Source organism: Neofelis nebulosa, chromosome 11 (genome assembly GCF_028018385.1).
Source record: "Neofelis nebulosa isolate mNeoNeb1 chromosome 11, mNeoNeb1.pri, whole genome shotgun sequence".
In the NCBI taxonomy this organism is placed as follows: domain Eukaryota; kingdom Metazoa; phylum Chordata; class Mammalia; order Carnivora; family Felidae; genus Neofelis; species Neofelis nebulosa.
This window is the reverse complement of record NC_080792.1, coordinates 13,764,106-13,785,559: the sequence shown is the minus strand read 5'-3', so window position 1 is coordinate 13,785,559 and position 21,454 is coordinate 13,764,106. Positions and strand designations below refer to the sequence as shown.

General features: G+C 48.8%; 1 protein-coding gene across 2 annotated transcripts in view; it reads right to left on the bottom strand.

The window, feature by feature from the left end:
- Positions 1-2,295: 2,295 nt before the first annotated feature.
- BCL2 (BCL2 apoptosis regulator) overlaps positions 2,296-21,454 on the bottom strand; it is a 180,223-nt gene continuing 161,064 nt past the window's right edge. For both annotated transcript variants that reach the window (XM_058691879.1, XM_058691880.1), the window contains one exon: positions 2,296-5,338. In XM_058691879.1, coding sequence (XP_058547862.1) covers positions 5,204-5,338 — 135 coding nt within the window. In that variant the 3' untranslated portion in view covers positions 2,296-5,203. The remainder of the gene's footprint in view (positions 5,339-21,454) is intronic.

Below are 21,454 nucleotides of genomic sequence, written 5' to 3'. Positions count from 1 at the left end.
GGAGGTATGTCCACCTATGGACTCTTCCCTTTTTTGGTTAACCATGTCCCGTTGTAAGCAGCACATCGGTCAGTTAGGGCCGATGCATATTTTGAGGTGAGTCACCTGATGGAGGGGGCTGTCTGTATTCAGCCAGGTGGGTGCTGTGGGTCCTTCTGCCTTTCATTGCTCAAGCCCGTCTGCCTAAAATAGGCCTCTACAATTTGTATACTGAACAACCTTGACGTCAGTAGGATACTGGCCTTATTTTTCTGGGGTTGTCCTTATGAATTGGTACAAAACCGTTCCTACTCCACTTGGTTTTCTCCAGTGGGATGCATATTTCACAGTTGTCCAAACTCTGTCCTGTGAGTACAGGCATGGAACAGAGGGATTCTTCGGGTAAGGATAAGGGACTTGTATTACCACTTAACCCAATTCAGCTTCACACTCCACTCTCCTCCACCCCCGCACTGTATTGTGCCTAATATTTAGAAATAGATGTCCCTACCAACCCGAAGTTCTCATGAAGAATCCTGGGGGTTAAAACTGCAAGTTAGTTGTTTAGCCATTAGACATATCCAGGCTTGAAATATCTACCATTAATGATAAATGTCTAAAAGAGAGCTGGACTTTGAGGGGTTGTGATGTCTCTAGAATCTACGCCCGCCACAGAACTTAAAACTGTTTCTCTTTTATTGCAGAATGTCCTTCATGGAGGCATCACCTTGACCCACTAAAGGTTCCCACTTGTTTCCATCCCATCCCCCTACAGTCCTGGCCATTCTGAAAACCTCCTGAACCTGTCTCGGGAAGGTTTTGCTCCTCTGAAAATTCTTCCTCCCTCCCATCCTCGCAACAAATGTCCTTTGTCCTGTAATAATTAAAAAAAAAAAAAATCCCTGAAAGATCCAAATTGAATAACAATACAGATCTGATTGGAACCTTCATAAGCCTGACAATGTAGAATTGTATTTCTTAAAAAGTGTGTAACCACATTTGTCTGAGCTGCAAAAGACACCACAGAATAAGATCAGAATAGAATTTCAACTGACTCCCTAATTTCCTTAGAATGGCTTATATTTCAAGCCCTTCCTGTTTTTTTTTCTGATAGAGTAGGTGTACATTACTAACTATAAGTGATAAGAAAGTATAAAAACAGCCACTGCCCTAAAAGTACAATTGAAATTAGCATTGAAGTTCACATTTATAAATTAGTCATTTTAGCATACGTTTCATTATAACATAAACTACTTATTTACATTTTATCCTGATTATTTTAACTCCTCTTGATTTACAATCACTTCCTAATTTCCCATATTGGGCCAGGACTAGGTCCTTAGATGATAAACAATAAACGTTTACTAATGAAATAAAAGTCACATCTAAATGGAAGGTCAGATCTGAATATGCAGGGAGAAGTCAGCTGAGGCAGAGAATGTTGGGGTGTTTTTTTGTTTTTTGCAAGGCGCTTCCTTAATTTGCAATGTGACTTTACTTCAAATCTTAAACTTACAAGACTTTTCAGCCACTGCAACACCTGAGACGAACCGTGTGCTGTGCAGCACGTCAGTTGTCATTTGAGCCTTCAGAGTGCTTGTGCAGCGAGAGCTCAGGAGGACCCAGGTGGTTCCTGGGTGCTTTTCACCTTGTGTGGGTTTTTTTAATGTTTTTATTTATTTTTGAGAGAGAGAGAGAGAGAGAGAGAGTGCGATCGAAGGAAGTGCAGAGAGAGAGGGGGACACAGAATCTGAAGGCTCCAGGCTCTGAGCTGTCAACACAGAGCCCGATGCTGGGCTCACACTTGCGAACCATGAGATCATGACCTAAGCTGAAGTCGGATGCTCAACGAACTGAGCCACCCAGGTGCCCCCTGTGGTGTTTGTTGTTGTTGTTTTTTTTTAATTTTTAGAGAAAGAGAGAGCACAGTGGGGGAGAGGAGCAGAGGGGCAGAGGAAGGGAGAGAGAGAGAGAGAGAGAGAATCTTCAGCAGGCTCCATGCTCTGCATGGAGTGCAAGGTAGGGCTTGATCCCCGACCCTAGGATCATGACCTGAGCCGAAATCAAGAGTCGGATGCTCAACAAACTAAGCCACGCAGGCACCCCTGTCCTTGTGTTTTTTTTGGTTTTTTTGTTTTTTTTTTAGAGCCCTGGATCCCAATTCGGAAAATGTATGTGCTCTCTTTAACCCTGACCTTGGCCAACATATAAACCGGTAATTCAGGTGTGTATCCCTTCTCAACACAAGATAGGTGGGAATGGTTCTCTGTTGTCTGATCGCAAAATAATGGAGGCATTGAAGGAAAGAAGAAAAAATGACAAGTTGAGGCTTTTATATACGTCCATTGCTTCTAACATGTTTTTAAGAACAAGAAAAATGCAACAACTACTCTTAGAGCAAGTGAAGCCACGATACTATACGGTTTTGGGGGCAGGTGGCCAGGCACATTTACCATTAAAACCAGATACCAAAACCCCACAGCAAAAGAAAACCAGCCAGAAGTTAGCCCCCACGACTTTTTTTTTTTTATATATATACATCTTTAGAATACTCTTCAAATCCTCTTTGAACAATAACAACAACAACAACAACAACAACAAAAGACAGTCTTATATTAAAAATGTCCATGTTCTTCACTGTTAACTTCGAAAGCAGCTTGAAGGATTTCGCTACTTGGAGCATACTGCAAATTGACTCCACGAAAATGATCTTGGTAGGATAGCAGCACAGGATTTGATATTCCATACTCATCGCTTTTGACAATGTAAACCTTTCCGAAAATAGTATTTCGCTTAAAAATTAGACTCATTCAAAGGTCTGATCATCCGGTTCCCTGAGGCCTGCCAGGGAGGTCTGGCTTCATACCATGGGTTTCCTGCTTTCTCAGGGTGGCGCACAGGCATCACTGCATTTCAGGAAGAATCTGAAGGACAGCTATGGGACGGGCCCTGTGGAAGGAGGGCAGGAGCGCTCTGGATGGATCTGTGTCAAAACAGACCATGTAGAGCAACCCTCTAAAGATCAAACCATCGTGGCCAGAATGTAATCCCCTGGTCATTTCCCATCTGGATTTTCAACTGAATGAATCTCATGGGGTTAACCAAACATGGATGTCGTCCTAACTAATATGAGTTAGATTCTGATTTGCCCAGGGACTAAGAAACCTTCAAGGAACAAGGTCAAAGGGACAAGAGATACGTCCTTCACAATTAACAATTCTGTTGACGTGGAAACGCATATAACTAGGTTGAAGCAATCTCCCTCAGTGGCTAGCACGCTCCAGGGGGTTTTCACGTCGCTGAGACCCAGGGATTCTCTCTCCTTATCAGAAATGCTTTTAAAGAATTGAGACAAAAACCCCAAATGGAAAGATGGTAATTTTTGCTAACAAATAGTGTAGAGGCCGTAACTAAATACAATTTTTAAAAAATGCTGAGATGCATGTATTTCTTTAAAGCAGCTTTCAAAACATCAACCACAGCATTAAACATTGAACATAGTACATTCCGAAGTTAATACAGATAAATGGTATATAATGCAATAATGCCACATTTACTCCATAAATGTCTCAAAGCCAATTCTAAACTGGAAAAAAATATTTTCTAGTTTATTAGCTGGAGATTTCACTTCTTTACTACGTCTCTAGAGTTTTCACCACTGACTTTTTTTTTTTTTCTTTTTTTCTTTTTTAATGCCCCAGGAGGTACAGATAAATTCCCACATGCCACACCTGGAACTTTTTTTTTTTTTTCTCCCTCTGTCAGGTTTCCAAAAAAACCCCCAAACTACAATGACAAGATAATGTTTTACATCGTAATCCCATAGACATAGGTCAGTTAATCCATGACACCTCGTTTCAACGCTTTCTTTAGGATTTACGACCTTCCCCAAAGTCATTTAAAGCCTGGCTTTCAACTGCGCAGCCAGCACGCATGTGCGGCGGCCACTCCGCACACGCGCTGCACCTGTCTCCTTCCCCCGGTTTCCTTTTGGTGGCGGCATGGCCACCTCCCTCTGCCGGGAAAGGCGCAGTGCCTCTGTTTCCTCCCCTCCACGGTGATCAACGTCTTAAGAGCCTCGGCTTCCAGGTTGCACGCTCCACGAGGGAAAAGGGCCCGACTGGAGGGCCCAGGGCCGCAGGCCCAGGCCGACTACTGTTCTTTCTTGACAGTGGGATTCTGAGCTCTGTCAGCTTCCAGACATTCGGAGACCACACTGCTCTGTTTAAAACCCTTGGAGCCGGCCAGCGAGTGCCCAGGCTCAGTTCCAGGACGGGGCCTCCGAGCTGGGGCAAGGCAGGGCTTCAGACTGTGGCCTCTTAGGGAAACGCAGGCACTTGTGGCGGCCTGATGCTTCTGGATAAGTCACCGAAACGTTCACTTCCTCGCATTCGGGAGGATTCGGTTTCATACACAGACAGAGCCAGTATTGGGGGTGGGGGGGAGAGTGTATCCAAAAATGTATGAATATGCACATCAGGGCTTAAGGTACTGGATGCTATTGGATAAATTGCTAAAATGCTTCTCGGCACAATTGGTAGCTTAAAAAAATACTTTCCTATGGTTTAATGGCATTTTCCCCATCACTGTCCTTCGCTGTGGAAATCTTGGTGGGTACCAAGTCCATCTGAAGTTCCCCAGTGTTTTCTCCCCACTGGGTCTGTACCATGGGAACCATATGCAAAGTGTGTTGTTCTTCGGGCCAGGAAGAATGGACTTCGCCGAGCGCCTTCCCTCTCTTAATATCGCAGCCCCCAGGGCAAAGAAATGCAAGGAAAATGAACACCTTCTTCCTAACTTCCAACAGCCGGCTTCTGGAACAGTCAAGTCCTTTGTCAGTTTGTTTGCTCTTCAGATGGTGAGTCAGTCCAGCCAACAACATGGAAAACAAATCCGTGTTTATAGGCACAGGAGAGCCAGGTGGAGCTGCCCAGGTGGGGCTTGGCAATTGGCGGTAGGGTTTCCAAAGACAGGAGGTTCAATGGGACTGTCTTAAATAAATAAATCTTTTTTTTTTTTTCTTGAGAATGTAAAAAATAAATGGTATTTCCCTTTGGCAGTAAATAGCTGATTCGACGCTGAGCCCGAAAGCTGTTTTTGTTTTGTTTTAGGTTTTGTTTTTAAGAGACCACGGCTTCGTTTCATGGTACATCACTGGCGATGCATACACTTCTACTGCTTTAGTGAACCTTTTGCATATTTGTTTGTGGCAGGCCTTCTGACTTCACTTGTGGCCCAGATAGGCACCCAGGGTGATGCAAGCCCCCACCAGGGCCAGACTGAGCAGGGCCTTCAGGGACAGCCAGGAGAAATCAAACAGAGGCTGCATGCTGGGGCCGTACAGTTCCACAAAGGCATCCTGCGGGGAAGAGAAGGGGAGACAAAAGAAACAGAATTAGAGAGAGAGAGAGAGAGAGAGAGAGAGAGCACAGGGTGCCAGCCTACAGGGAGAGTGGCATCCAGCCAGAGGACCGGGGCACCTTCAGAAGGGCGTAGGGAAAAGAAAAACGCTCTTTCGGAGCGGTGATTCAGACCCACTCTTTTTACTTTCATTCGAGATGTTGTCGTGGAGATCCTGTTGACGGGCCAGGTACCACAGAGACACAGCAGTGAGTGATGTAGACTGAAGGTTCCTACTTCACCAAGCTTTTATCTAGTCGTGGGCCACAGACAGTAAACAAAATAAATGTATCCTAGAGTGTATTCGAGATTCCTAAGTGCTAAGGAGAAAAATAAAATGGCAAAGGCTGTTAGCAAATATCGGAGGCTTTGCAATTTTAGCTAGCATGGCCACTCCTAAAAATAATGAGAAACACTGAGTATGAGTCTGTTCCTTTCTTGAATGCTTGCTGTATGCTAGGCACTTGTAATAAATGTATCAAATGCATCATTTGATTTATCCTTCATACCAATATTATGGAGTCATTTTACTTCTGTTCTGAAGAGGGGGAAAAAACTGGGGGAGGAGGGAGGAAACACAGAGGCTAAGGGGTTTGTCTAATCAACGGCAGCGACTGCATTCCAACCCAGAGGCGCACTGGTGCTCTTCGGTCTGCTGATGTCCTCTTACGGCTCACAGCCATCCGGACAGCATCTGTCCGGATGCTGGTGCGGTGGACACACACAGGGTGGCCTCCCTTGGTGGCATGCCTAGGCTCCAAAGTAACAGAGTTCTCCCTGGGTAAAAAAATGGTCACGGGGTTTCTTCCGGGAGAGGCCGGGCTGGATGACCACCACCCTGCATTTAACTCGAGTTGTGCACGTTGCAAAGCGCGTGGTCACTTCTGGTCAGTTCGTTACGCGTCACTGCAGACCCAGGTCCCTGAGAAAAGAAGACGACTCCTATCTTCCCTTCCTATTGCTGCATCTAAGTCGGGTCTGCAGTACGTCATAACGACATTCTCTGGATCGTTTCACACTGGATCAACCACTCGATGCTCATTTCTCAGATTTGTCGGGGGACATTCGTTGGACCCAATGAGTATCTGGACAACTCTCTTAATATATCTGAATGTATAAAACGGTAAGAGAAATTCTTTTTGCTTGGTGTGATTTATTTAGACACGAAGAGAACAAGACATAGTTCCACATTACTCCCAATAACGTGACATCACAGCACACGATTTCATCACGTGAGACGGTAACATGCCCACGCTTCTGGCTTTGCCGGGTGGAGGTGCCTGTGACAATGTTCAGTGTTTCTATCTGAGAAGGGCAAGTACTGCACGGAGGAACCAGGTACCAGCTTTGTCTCTCCAGTGCCGTTCATGGTTTTGATACACGTAGGTGTTTATGAGTATTTGTTCAACTAGCACTTAAAGTTTTCTGAATTCAATCACCGGCTCGAGTTCGGTCTCTGGCCCAATGCTTCACCAGGTGCTTACCCTGCCTACTTGAAATTACTCCCTCTGTTCGTAACAACCTTTGGGAATCTTAGGAGTAGTCCTGAAGGTGAGAGTTTAAGGCATCATTGGGGGGAACTTCCCATGTTATTAAATATAGATTTCCATGGTTATTCTTCATGACTGTATAGTATTCCTTTGCATATATGCTGTACTTGATTTAACCGGTTATCTATTTGAAACTTTTGCGGTCGTAAACGATATTATGATACATTTTTGTACATAAATTCCTGTCTACTTGTTCAGTTGCTTTTGGGGGACAGATTCCTACAAGTGAACCCAGTTGATCCGTCATCAAAATTGCCCCCCACAGGCACAAAGGTTTTGTGATGAGGCACTCCCACTCCCTCCCTGGTTGCCCTGTGATCGGCAACACCATTCACCGAAGTCAGAGAAGGGTTTAGGGCAGTGGTTCTCAAGTGGGTAATCTTGCTCCCCAGGGGACATTAGGCAACGTTTGGAGACATTTTTGGTAGGGGTGCTCCTGGCACCTAGTGGGGAGAAGCCAGGGACACTGTGCGCCATCTTATAACGCACAGGACAGTCCCCACCATAAAGAATCATCCGCCCGTTCTTCACGTGGGTGAAGGGTTAGGAGAAACTCTGATCACGGACCACAGAAAACCTAATGGTCCATTTAGCGTGTCAACAGCTTGGGTCAGATTAACACAAGATGAGTTAGTTAGCCTTAGACAAGTGACTGGTCCCCAGCAAGTGGGTGCACTGTACTTTCAGATGCACTAGATTAACTGCTACCAGGAGAGGGCGCAAGGGTTTTCTTCTTTTCTGCTCTATTGTTGGCATTTTCTAAATTGGAGCCTTAGAAAAGCAAGGCAAGAGACATAAATGAAATACGTGTTTAGTGTTCTTAGCACAAAGCTGAAGTAACGATCACGAATGCTTGTTAAGGAACATACCTTCCCTGTATATAATCAGGGATAAATGGGGCAGGAAGGGGTCAGGACAGATTTATGAGCAGGAGAAACTCTGCTTCTTGTAAAGTGCATCCCAGGATCCCACAGACACAGCTGCAAACACCTAACAGCCCACCCTTCCATGCTGCTCTCGCTGAGGGATGGGCAGGCTGGAACCTCCCAGATGACGCCTGGCAGCCTTCAGGGCCCGGCCCTGGGCTGTGTACAATGTGGCTTGACATCGAGAGGGTCCATGGTTGGGTCCAGCCTTCCTCTAGTTACCAATGGGGTTTTCCTTGGCAGAAAATGAAACGGACTAAGCCCCTTGCTCTCTGACCTTTCTGGCGGCAGAGCCATCCTGAGAATGTGGGGGAAGCGGAGACAAACTGGGGCTGGCATCTTCTCCCTGTTTGCCTGGTGCACGCTACTGATACCAGGGAGCAGAAGAAATGCCCCTCCAAATATCCCTACCTCTCTGGGGCTGAACGATTCCCTCTCCCGACCACCATCCCCTCGTGTAAATAACCGTGCTTCTAATGGACCTAAGGGGCCATTTCTGATGTGCATTATAAAGAAATGCATAATTTCTAGAGTGGGATGAGCCACAGTAGCATCTCTTGACCCAAAGAATAAACACTGAGTCGCTGACTCAGCCCCAGGTGACTGGGAATGGCTCTCAACTTGGGGGAGAAGGTCTGGGTGAAATCCCGGTTTTGACATTTTATTGCTTATGACCTTGAACAAATTATCCAGCCCCGGGCCTCATTTATTTCACCCATAAAGTTGGTTGTTGTGAAGATTAACACAGGCGACTCAAAGCCACTTGCAAACATGGCCTCGAATGTGAACAAGTGGCCGTATTAACTTATTTGCTAGTCTGCCCTCTTGCAAACCTGCTCTGCCCTTCAGAGTGTCTACCGAGCCCGCCATTTCACAGGAGCAATCTACTAGCTCCCTCCAAGGAGTCAGCTTTTGGTTCCGGAGATGCTTGGTCATCTCTATAGAAGTAAGGAGTTAAAATGTACAAATAGGCACATGACGTGTTCCGGTCAAAGATGGGAGGTGATAATACGCTGGCCCTCTATACTTCCTCAGAAATTATTAGGTCAGGGTGTGGGGCTGGGGGGCATCATTTGACCCCCACGACTGGATCCGGCCCCCAAGGTTTGCCCACCTCTGATTGCAAAGTGCAAAGCAGACCCATGCTTTCAGGACTGAAGGTCCCACAAGCTACTTTTATAGAAAGTCTTCTTGCTTTTTCAAACATCCTGATTAGGGCGATTTCCGAAGTCTGTTTGAACAGTCTGTCATTATTTGTTTAAGGTTGAATGCTGTTTTAAATAAACACATGCTCATTTTATGTATTAAAAGCAACAAAGAGGGAAAAAGAAAACCTGAGGCATCGTCACGTGATGTGGACAAAGTCTCCGTCTGTGCACTTAGGGGTCACCACAACAACTGTTGCTCAGGTCTGGACTGGGGCGGGGGGCACCGCCAGATCTCAGAGATGTGTGTGGCAGGTTCCGAGGTGAGTAGCCTTTCTCCTTCAGTTGACCCTCCCCTCAGAGAGGACACGAGCAGGGTCCCAGCTCCGGGTGCTCTTTTGTAGACCCGCTTCTCCACCAGCTTCAAATTCAGAGGCCACAGATGGTCTGAGTCTGAGCTCCACCCAGAGCTGGCCCACCAGGGCGGAAGGCCAGACTTCCGACCCCAGACCCTTGCTGCACAGTTGGAAGTAAGCCAGGAGGGTGTGGGCAGGAGCAGATCATACTCAAGACTCCAAGCAAGGGGACCGCAAAAGTGTCCTCAGCCCTCCTGCATTTTGACTGGTCGTGGGGTCATGGGACCTCTCCCACCTGATTCTTTATCTCTCTCCATCTCTCTGTCTCTCCGTCTCTCTCACACCCACCCTTCCCTTGAGGCAACTCTCCAAATTTTCCTTTTCCCTCCAGTACCCTTCAAGAAGTTTCATTTAAATCTGATTCCAAATGAAATGATATTAAGATACAAAGGAGTCAGATTGGCAAAAACCGAAAAAAACACAGTTCTACTGAAGAGGGTGGGGTGGGGGCTGGGGGTGGGAGTCCCGGATAGTCTTACACAATTGATGGACCCCCAGGTAAAGATAATTGTATTTGTAGTTGGCAATGCATATCAGAAGTTTTAAAAATATTATCCTTTTGTTATGAATCCCACCCCTAGCTATTCATTTGAAAAAAATAATAAAATGCACAGGTTGGTTATGACAGGTAAAACGTAAAAAGAACTGAAATGTCTGAAAATATGATTGGTTAGGTAAACTTATGGCACATCCATACAATGGAATAATGTTCAGCCATTAAAAATTGAACTCTGTATTTACTGGCAAGGAAAGATGTTCCCAACATAGTTTGGAGTGAAACAAGTAACATCTAAACCAACGTCTGCAAGTTCGGGCCTGACTCGTGGTGGTTTGCAGATCTCCTTAAACACTGGGACATTTTTTTTTTTTAAGCTTTTATTTTTAAGTAACCTCCACATGCAACGTGGGGCTCGAACTCATGACCCCAAGATCAAAAGTCACGTGCTCTGCCGACTGAGCCAGCCAGGTGCCTCAGGGAAAATTTAATATGGCCTGGTTGGATATGAACAAATTAGAAATTCAGCTACATCCCACAGTCTTTGAGCTGACTGTGGATATAGACATTCTATGGTCATGGGCGATCCTAAGGGGGAAAGTCGTCCTGCCCTCAACAAGCTTCCAATCCAGTGAGGGATGATGTCTCTATCTGCACATCTGAAGTCAATGAAACCAAAGCATGCTGCCATTTTGTATCCTGCACAGAGCAGACGGTCCTGTCAGCAGTAAGAGGAAAGTAAAAAGGAAATCAGATAGTGCCGACAGGAAATCGAACACTGCTATAGAACGTCTTTGATAGTTTCTATTTTTCATGGCTTTATAATGTTGTCTCCAGGGGACACCCTTCTTCATGACAGCCCTCAAGTTAGGGAAGGAAAAGGAAAAGAAAAAGGTGAACCCTAGTAATGGCAAAACCTTGAGTTAAAAGGAACCCCCAAGGAAGTTCAGATCTGCACTGGTATAACAATGCCAAGTAAAGACATCAGCCCTTTTGTTTGTAGATGAGGCAAATGAAACCTAGACAGATACAGTAGATTACTTACCGTATGCACTGGTAAGCAGATACGAGGCGGTGGAGGAGGGTAGAAGCTGGGTTTATTATCTCCTGCGCTTCACGGGTCAGAACATTGGCCAGCAGTGGGTTCATCTGCCTCCCGGAGCGCCTCTTCCCTGCCTCCTTCAACATGCTTCCTCCCATCCCCGACCTTCCTCTGTGTCCAACCCTGACTCCATTCCACAGCAGCCTCACCCCTTCCAAGTGTTCCTGAAGTAAGTTACCCAACAATGCAGACCACTGCTGCTCTAAATTCACGGTCTTCAGACTTGGTGAGTTTTTTTGTTTTTTGTTTTTTTTAATTTTTAAAAATATTGATTTACTTTTGAGAGAGAGACAGAACGTGATATGGGGAGGGGCAGAGAGAGAGGGAGATACAGAATCCGAAGCAAGCTCCAGGCTCTGAGCTATCAGCACAGAGCCTGACGCAGGGCTCAAACTCACAAACCATGAGATCAGGAACTGAGCTGAAGTCGGCCTCTTAACCGACTGAGCCACTCAGGTGCTCCCAGACTCAGTGAGTTCTTGAAACCACTCAGCCCTCCTTTACCCTGGGTCAGATCTTTTCTCTGTTCCTTTCCATGACCATTCTGAATAGCTACCACTTTTCTTAAGTGTTCTTACCTCTTAGCAACTGATGTTCACCTCTTCTTCTCCTAGAAAATTGGGGCCGCTGGGCAAGAATTACCAAGGCTTCCTGTCCTGGCCCACCCACTGATTACAACCCTATCTGTCCTTCCCTGTGCTTTCCCACGCTGCACCCTGATTCCAATGTTTCCCATTGTTTTTGGAACCTTTCTCCATCTACTGTCCATGCTCTCAGCTACAATTTCACCCCCATCATTACTTCTGTCTCTTTTTCCTTGGCATATAAACATTCAGATCTCCTCAAAATGCCCAGGCTGACGCTGTTCTACTTTACCCATAATCTTCTCTCTCCTGGCCTTCCTGGATAAGCAACTAAACCCACCCTCATTTGCTGCCTTCTTGCCCACATTTTTAATCCACTCAGCCTGGCTGCTTCCCTCATTGTGCCTCTGAAAACACCCTCCAGAGTCCACCAATACCCTCCCTGTGGCTAAATCCACTGGATGATTCTCAGGTTGCATCTACTGAGTACTTTGACACTCTGGACACAGAGACCACTGAAAATCTTTGCATCCTGGAGAATCTCCTCTCTGCCATGATTCTTCATGGGCACCTCCTCCTCTGCCTACCCTGATAGGTACTCAGTGCTCCCTGGGCTTCGGTCTGGACTCTCTTCTCTCTCTGACTAATCTCCTTCACTCTCACGGTCTTTTTTGTTTTTGTTTTTGTTTTTTTTAAGTTTATTTATTTATTTTGAGAGAGAGAGAGAGCACGTGTCGGGGAGGGAGAGAGAGAGAAAGACAGACAGACAGACAGAATCCCAAGAAGACTCTGCGCCATCAGTGCAGAACCCACAAACAGTGAGATCATGACCTGAGCTGAGATCAAGAGTCTGACGCTTAACCAACTGAGCCACACAGGCGTCCCCACTGTCATGCTCTTAAATACCATCCCTCTGATGCTGTCTCAGAAATCTTTATACCCAGACCCACCTACTCCTCGGCCTAGCAGATTCCTATTCCAGTGGCGTTCTGTGATGCCCCACTAGAAGTAACAATGCAACCTAGCCTGTCCCCGCCTGGAATTATCACAGCCCCCTCAAGCAAGCCTGTCTCTTTTCCTGCCTTCCGCATGCCTGTGCTTCAAGTAAACCTACCCTCTCAGTGTCCCCTAGAGGTTTTCCTCCTTCTCACCCCCTCACCAATTCATTGGTGAAGCCCACAGTCTGAGGCTGGGTTCCCCAAGAAGCAGACTTCCCAAGAAGTCTTCCTCAAGAAGAAGATTTGAGTGTTGGCAGTTTATTTGGGAGATGATCCCAGAAGACTAGAAGGGGAATGGGAAAGCAGCCATGAAATTGCCTTATCAAGCAGGTAACTGCTATTGGCCCTGGAAGCTTAATCCTGCCGGGAAAACTGGGGGCAGAACGTATCCCACTAATGGGCGAGGGAGCTGGGGTATTTGTACGCCGTCTCCTTCCATTCACTGGCTGAGGACTGCTCCAATGAAGGAGTCAATACCCCAGCACTTTAGGCCAGTTGTGTACACAGACAGGTGCGTTCTAGAAGCCAGAGAAAGCCCTCACGGGAAGAGCCGTACATGCCGTATCTCATCGCTGGAGGCCAAGCTAGGAGCCCCACACTAGTGGTAAGGTCCAGGGGATCAGACAGGGCCAGTATATGCACCACCAATTTGACCACCTACATACTTCTCTATCCTCACTACTTTCTCTCCCCAGGATGACCGGGTCATTTCCCATCTGGTCTCTCGGCCTCCAGCCTTGTGCTCTGCTCTTCTGTCTCCTCTCTGTTTTGCCCCCAGAATGATCTATTCGGAATCAAACCTGTCACATTCACGCTTAGGTCTAAAATCCTTACCATGCACCCGAGGCTCTCGATATTCTGACCCCAGCCTAGCTCTCCTGCTCCGCTTCTGCCTTGTAAACTACCTTGGGTTCATTCAAGGACTCAGTGCAATCATTTCCTCTAATCCCCTACGTTGAGCTAAATAATCCTCAACTATTCCTGGTTCACTGGATAATCTGAAGACGATCTATTTACATGTCTGTCTTCCCCCATTCAACCATTAGCACCTGGAGGTGCAGGGACCACATCTTCTTTATCTTTGGATCCCTGGAGCCTCTGTCTGTCATCTATTAAGCGCTCAGCAAATGTTTCTGGAACTGAAGTAATGGATTTCTTTCACTGTAGAGCAGGTTTTCCAAACGTATCTTAATAGATGATATTTTTTTTTAAAAGGGCGGTGTTCAAAGAAATAACAAATGGCAGGCTGAAACAAAATCCAGTGCTTCCCCCCGCCCCCCCCCCCCCAGGCCCCACAACAGTATCTGGCATCGTCCTGTGAGGGGTGATGTTCAACCAGACCCTAAGTCAGCATTGGATCTGACTGGTCCTCGTCTGTTCCCTATCGGTCGTTAAATATTTTGAATAACATCTCTAGCCGTGTGCCTTGAGTCTCCAAGACAGAGATAAGGTGTGCAGCATTCTCCAAGCTCATTTGACCATTGATTCCTCTGTCGGGGAGATTCCTGCTGTGTTACGAAGGCACGCTTTGGAAATGCCGCCTGGAGGTAAAGAAGCAATAATCCTGGACACTGGCGAGAGAGGCAGGTTGGGGCCTGTTGTACAGGATTGGAGGGGGGATGCTCAGAGGTCCCGAGCTGTTGGTGGACATCTAGGAGAACATAAAACCCCCCGCGGTAACGAGCTTGCATTCCACTAAGTGGTATGAGCTCATTCCCAATTCCCGATTCCCGATTCCCGATTCCGTCCGCGGAGCCATCGCGAGGCGAGAGTGAAGATGATTGGGACAAAGAGAAAGAAGGAAGCGAGGGGGGGCGGGGAGCACAGCAGACACGAGAGCTCTCCCTGAAGCCAAGGAGGCGGTCATTCTCTGGACTCCAACTTTGGCTGAGATCAAGAGGGGAAGCAAGCTGTCCCGGGGTTCTGTGAGTGGTGGCCCGCAGAGCACACGCGAGGAAGTGAGGACTTTTTCTACCTGAATAAAGCAGCTGGTGAGGAAGTGACTCCATTTCCCCCTTATCACGGGCTCGGCAGGATTTCCTCTGCAGCCACTTTGTGCTGAATGAGTCTTGAGGGTTCCGTCTCCAGATCAGAGCTGCTTTGGCAGTGGCCAGCTTCGGTCCCCTGTAGCTCTTCCTCCCTCACCCGCCTTGACTCCCAAAATATTCATTCCGGGTTTGGGGGAAAAGGAAAGGGAACAAAACACCCGACCACCATGGAGCACAGAGCTGAAGGACACACAGCTGTCTGCTTGAGAAACTCAAGCACGACTCATGCAGTGACTCCATCTCCCAGGCTTGCAGCCCCCCGAAGCCATCTGCAGTGAGTGGGGCTTGATCTTGGAGAGACCCTGTGTCAGGGAGGAGGGGCCAGCTGAATCCCAGGCCAACGACATAAAAATGAAACCTAATCTAAGTGTCATGCGGACGTAACTAGAAACCTGCTAGAGAAATGGCAGGAGATGAAAAACGCAAACAAAACAAAAAACAAAACTTGCCCGCCTCCCCAAGTTGGTCTAGGGCAGTGTTGGTGTATTTTGTGCTGCAACTTGAGCTGAGGATGCAAATCAGGCAGGGGCCCTCAGGAACCAGGCAGGGCAGAAAATGAGAAGCCCAAAAGGTTCCTTGTTTCCTGAGCAGGGCACAGAATGAAACTAATTTGCAAAGGAGTCTGATGTGCTGGGGAGCCTGCAGCCATGGAGCCAGGTTCCGGGATGCCTGGTACGTCCACCTGCTGGAGGAGCCTGGAGCTCGCCGTTCGTCGGATCGCCCAGGTTCCGCTCGCCTACCTGCCATCCGGGCTGGGGTAGGAGATGCTATCGGGAGTGAGGCACACAGACAAACCCCCGGGTACCAGCTATGCAAATACCGCAGGGAGAGGGTACCCAGCCACCTGTGGGCTTAGGTCCCTCCTACCAGGAGGTGCGAACAGCTCAGGACTTCAGAAGACTGTAGGCGGAGACGGGCAAGGCAATGCCTCTAGAGCGAAATGCGCTAAATATATGTTAATAATCCTGCCGGTTGGTTCATCGTGTTTGCATAGTACACCAAAAGGGGGGAGATTAAAGGCCATGTCTACACCAGAACTGGAAATCTCATCTTCAGGCTGCTTATTCATTCACAAAGCAAACATTTTTGTAAGGTGCTGAGGGGTCTAGAAGCCAAATAAGACACAGGCCCTGCCCTGTAAGTCTCACTCGATCTTCTGTGTGTGTGTGTGTGTGTGTGTGTGTGTGTGTGTGTATACATACATATATTCTCCTGCCTTAACAGTAGCCTTAATGGGCACGAGCGTTTTCTCGATACATCCAAAGCACTTTGTGTGTGTGTAGACGCATTTATCCTGAAGTGCTCCGGGGAAGAGAGAAGAGACACTTTGCTGTTGTCCTCACTGTTAGCCGAGCCCGCCTAGTCCCCAAGAAGGGTGCCTTCTGCAGGACCCTACCGGAGCAGAGGCCATAGTAATCTGCCTTGCAGCATTTTGGCTTTAAAAGAAAGTGTCTTCATTTTTCTTCCTTACCTTCCTCATTCCACTGCCCTCTTTGGCTAGAAGTCTCTGAGCGCCCTGCATTTTCTGGTGCCTGGCCCCTTTTTTGCTTTGGGCCTATACTATTTTCACTGCGGGGAGAAAATATCACTTTACCATATTGTGTGGGGTATGAAAGTACGCCAGGCAAAAAAAAAGTATGATTATTACAACTCAACAGCAAAGAGACAAATAGCCCATTTAGAAAACCAGCAAAGATGTGAATAGACATTTCACTAAAGAAGGTCTACAGATGGCCGACAGACTCCAGAAAAGGTGTTCAATATCCCGAATCATCAGGGAAATGCAAATCAAAACCACAAATGAGATATCACTTCACACCCATTAGCATGGCTATGATGTAAAAAATGGACAGTAACAAGTGTTGGTGAGGAGGAAGAGAAACTGGGGCGTCACCCACTGCTGAAACAGACAGTGGTGTAGCCACTGGGAGAAACAGCGGTGGTTCCTCCCGAAGTTGAACAGTTACCGTGGGATCCGGCAATCCCACTCCTAGACGTATACCCAAGGTAATTAAAAGTACACGTTCACGCAAAAACTCGTACCTAAATACTTGCATCAGCATTAGGCAGGATAGCTCAAGTGAAAACAACCCAAGTGTCTACCAACTGACGAACACATAAACCAAAGGTGGAACATCGTCCAAAAGAATATTATTCAGCCACAAAGAGGAACGTATCATTGATTCAGCTACAACATGGATGAACCTTAAAAACATTACGCTCTGCGAAAGAAGCCAGGCATAAATCGGGGCGCCTGGGTGGGTCAGCTGGTTAAGCGTCTGACTTCAGCTCAGGTCATGCTCTCGCAGTTTGTGAGTTTGAGCCCCGCGTCGGGCTCGGTGCTGACAGCTCGGAGCCTGGAGCCTGCTTTGAATTCTGTGTCTCCCTCTCTCTCTCTGCCTCTCCCCGGTTCGTGCCCTCTCTGTCTCTCTCTCAAAAATAAATAAACGTTAAAAGAAAGTTTGAAAGAAGCCAGGCATAAATGGTCAGGTGCCGTAGGGTGCCGTTTATGTGAAATGTCCCCAGTAGGCAAATCCATGGGGACAGAAGCAGATTCGTGGTTGCCAGGGGCTGGGGATAGAGGAGAATGAAGAACAGCTGTTGAGGGGTATAGGCCTTTTTGTTTTTTCCTGGAGCGATAAAAATCTCTGGAGTGGCATAACGGTGATAGTTGTACAACTTTGTGAATATATCAGAAACCAACAGGTGAATCACTTTAAGTTGAATTCTATGAAATGTCGATTATATATATAAAAAAACCTTAATTACATTTCCCACACTACACAAGGAAGGGGACTGGACTATTTTTATGCCACATGGAATCCAACAGAAACACTCACTGTTCGGTAACCCTGGCTTCACAGGTGTGTGGGAGGTGGGGCTCCTTTGGTTAAAAACTCTGCACGATTGTTATCCTCCTTTTTATGAATTTTTATACACGTGGGAGGTAGTGAGGCGGTGAAAACTGTTCTGGATGAGATGTCGGGATGGTTGGTGCTGATCTGGGTGAGCGACTCTGGGCCCTAGGTTTCCCTTATCTGGAAATTTACTGGTAGGCCATCTGCAGTCTATCCCCCTGGGCTTCCACAGCTAATGATCTCCTCCGTCTTTCCTCCTGCATCTCCTCGGATGTGACTTGGGATGTCCTGACACATGTCAGAAGCTGTTACCCCAACTACCATAAGCCCCTGGCCTGGTTCCTTTCAGTGTGGACGGTCTGTGCCACACTCTGGCCTCCACAGCCCTCCTTTTTCCCAAATCCACCTGTGGCCTTGGAGCCTCCTGCTGTCGGCTCCCTCCTCTTTCCCTGCCTTCCTTTCTCCAGCACGGTAGGTAGCTGCTGTGGGTCTGATGGCCTGTGTGCTTCCTATCTCTGTTCCCCACAGCCAACATCCAGGTATTTGTCCCACAGAACTCTCTGCCTCTCACACCATTTTTATTTTTATTTTTATTTGAGAGAGAGAGAGAGAGAGAGAGAGAGCAAGGGCAGGGAGAGGGGCAGAGGGAGAGAGAGAATCCCAAGCAGGGACTACGCTCAGCAAGGAGCCCGGCGCAGGGCTCGATCCCACGACCCCGGCATCATGACCTGAGCCGAAACCAAGAGTCGGACGCCTAATCAACCGAGCCACCCAGGCGCCACTCTCTCAGGCCAATTTTAATTAGAACTGGCCGTGTCAGAGTGGGGAGTAGTTGGGAAGCTTTGCTTCTCCTCCGTGTAAGACTCTCCGTTGCCTGACATGGGCTGGGGATTCCTTGGGCAGACTAGCATTTGGAATATATCCACCAACTGTTCCCCCTTGGGTTCTGGAGCCACCGGGCAGGGGCTCCCTTCCCCGCTCCCTCGCCAGAGTCTGGACCTGCCGTGGCGAACGAGCATGACCTTCATCACCGCGCACTTGGTGGCAGGTGAGTGTGTGCTCCCTGTAGGTGACGTCCGGGCCAAGCATGTAGCGCCTGCCACGTGGCCCGTGGACGCGAGGCGCGGCCAAGGTGCCGACCCTTCTCCCTGCCCCTGCAAGAGTTAATTCATGAAAATATGTCAAAAAGGGGAACCGAAAGCAGATGCTTGTTGAGTTCTGCAGCTCGGCCTAATTGCTCTCATCAAGACACTGCTGCTGGGGGGGCAGAGGGTCCATTTATGCAACGCGGAGGGCCGGAGTTGAGGGCCGAATGTCTGATGCTCACTTGTTTAAATCAGCAAGTGTTGACTGAGGTTGGTGGTGGTAGGGAGTACAAAGAACCCGCATTTCCTGATAGGAACTTGCTGAAAGTAGCCTTGGACCTGAGGGGCACGTCGGAGTGAAAAGAGCAAAGCAGAATGAGTTCGAGGGAGCTCCGCGGGGCACCGCCAGCCTCCAGTCGGGCCTGGTCTGGCTTCAGGACTGGCTAAGAAGTCAGCAGCGGGCATCTTTTCTGGAAGCCCCATGCTGCACTGGCTCCAGGGTCCTCGCCTCGCTGACAGGCTCAGACATGTGTCTAGGACCAGACCTACCCCTGACGGTGCGGATCCTGTGTTCTCAGTCTGTAGCAAGTACAAGGACCGAAGCTGTGCCCCGGGGGAGCTTGGTCACTTCCCATCACATGCTTGGACACCGTTTTGGCTGGCAGCGAGGAGCCCGGGGGACCTGCTCGCAGAAGGCGCCCAAGTATTTGCTGGCTGGACCCAGGATGGGAGCTGAGCCAAACCCTTACGCCTTACGCCCACTGACCGCTCCTCGGGCGAGGGGTCAGGCCGGGACTTCACCGGCCGAGCTGGCAGGTCAGCGGTCAGTGCCTGTGTCGCCGTGCACGGCCTTGCCGGCTCCTGTCATCGCCAACACCCTGGAGCAGGTCGGCTCGAGTGGGACTTCATGGTGCAAATATGCACCGAGCACCTGCTCTATGCCCGGCACTGCGCTCAGTGCACAGGGGGAAGGCGAGCGGCCACGGTGAAGGTCTGTACGACCACGAGCTCCTTTAAACCCAATACAGCACCTTCCCCAAATCAAACACCCAACAAACACTCTTCCAGTGGGACGACTCAGAGGGACAGCACCGTCTCACTGGAAATCCTGTTGCCCGCTAAGGACAGAAGGAGAAACTCAGATTCGGGCTGCTGGAGCCTTCAGGCGGGACTGTGGGTCTAGCAAAGGTTTATTTCCACTGAGGGAAGAAGCCCTTGGCCAAGTGCATGAATCTTGGATCCCCATGCAACATGCTTCTCATAACAAAATTAGTGCAAACTCTGGATGGCTCTCGCTAGCCCTGTCTGGGTCTGCTTTCACGAGTGTGGCCCTGGGTCCTCTGGCTTTGATCTCTCTTTTGGACATATCTGCATCAATCAATCCAACGTCAGTCGCAGCCCTGATGGAGTGTTTATTTAGCGTCTACTTCCGGGGTGAGGAGAGAGAACTGACCGTTGTGCCAAACCCCATGGGGTGGCTCTTACAAATGACATTATACAGAACAGACTGGGGCCAGAGAGGTCACACCGCTTGCCCAAGGTCACACAGCGCACTGTGGCAAAGGTGCACTTCGAATCGAGGCCTCTGCAACTCCCAGGCGTGTGCTTTCTCCGCCACACTCTGCCTCTCCCCCGAGAGACGGACAAGAAGGAGATCGAGGCCTGGGGGACACGAGGGGTAAGTAGGAGAGGTTAGACAACAAGTCCTGAGGAGTCACAGGGAAGGCTCGAGGAGTGCATCGGGGGGCCTTGAAGATGGGCCGGAGGGGACAGGAGCTGAACCCGGAATCCGCATAAAGGAAGAGAAGGAGGATGGCATCTTGGGACATGGAATCAAGGTGGGAGCTGGTGGCCCTACTGTGGCCGGTCCTAAGTGGGCCTGGCGGTGCGGCCAGGGGCAGGTCGGAGCGGGAAGGGCCGCAGCAACAGAAAAGAAGCCCCGGGATGAGGGAGAAAGCACACGCGTCTCTAGGACGGACCCCTGAACACCTGCCCCGGGCGCTCTGCGGAGCCAGATCCCGCGGGAACGCAGGTGACGCTCTGTGACTCCCCGGTCTGTGGTTTGGCCCTGGTGGCCTGCTGCTGCCCACGCCACCTCGAGAGCATTTAAAAATGCCGTGAAGACAGAGGCAGGCATCCCGAAGGAGAAATTCCTTCCACGGTATTCAGGAAAGGCCCTCCTATTCACGAGGCTGCTTCACAAGGGAATTCTGGAATGCGAAGGAGGCAAAATTTCCTGGAGACGCAAAAGCAAATCCAACTTGAAGCCTATTTAGGATATTTTTTTTTTTTTTTTAAATTTTTTTTTTTCAACATTTTTTATTTTATTTTTGGGACAGAGAGAGACAGAGCATGAACGGGGGAGGGGCAGAGAGAGAGGGAGACACAGAATCGGAAACAGGCTCCAGGCTCCGAGCCATCGGCCCAGAGCCTGACGCGGGGCTCGAACTCACGGACCGCGAGATCGTGACCTGGCTGAAGTCGGACGCTTAACCGACTGCGCCACCCAGGCGCCCCTATTTAGGATATTAAAATAGGTGGCCCGAGAGCCTCCACAGTGGTGGCTGGATTTCAGTCCTTCCCAGGGTCCTGTTCAGCGGTTCCCACCAAAGCAACTGTGTCCCCGGCAGGCAGGCGAGCAGAGCGAGGGGTGAGGGAGGCGCGTGGGGGCCCCCGGGGCCACACCGACCTGACCCCGCTCAGCAGGCTGCCATCCGGCCAAGCCAACAGGCATCACCTACAAGTCTCATGACTGTAACAGTTTGCTCTGCTGACTTCCACTTGGAAGTTTTTCATAATTTAACAAAGCCAGAGACCTTTAAATTCCTAGCAACCTGCCCACAGAGCATTTTGCAAGAACGCATCTG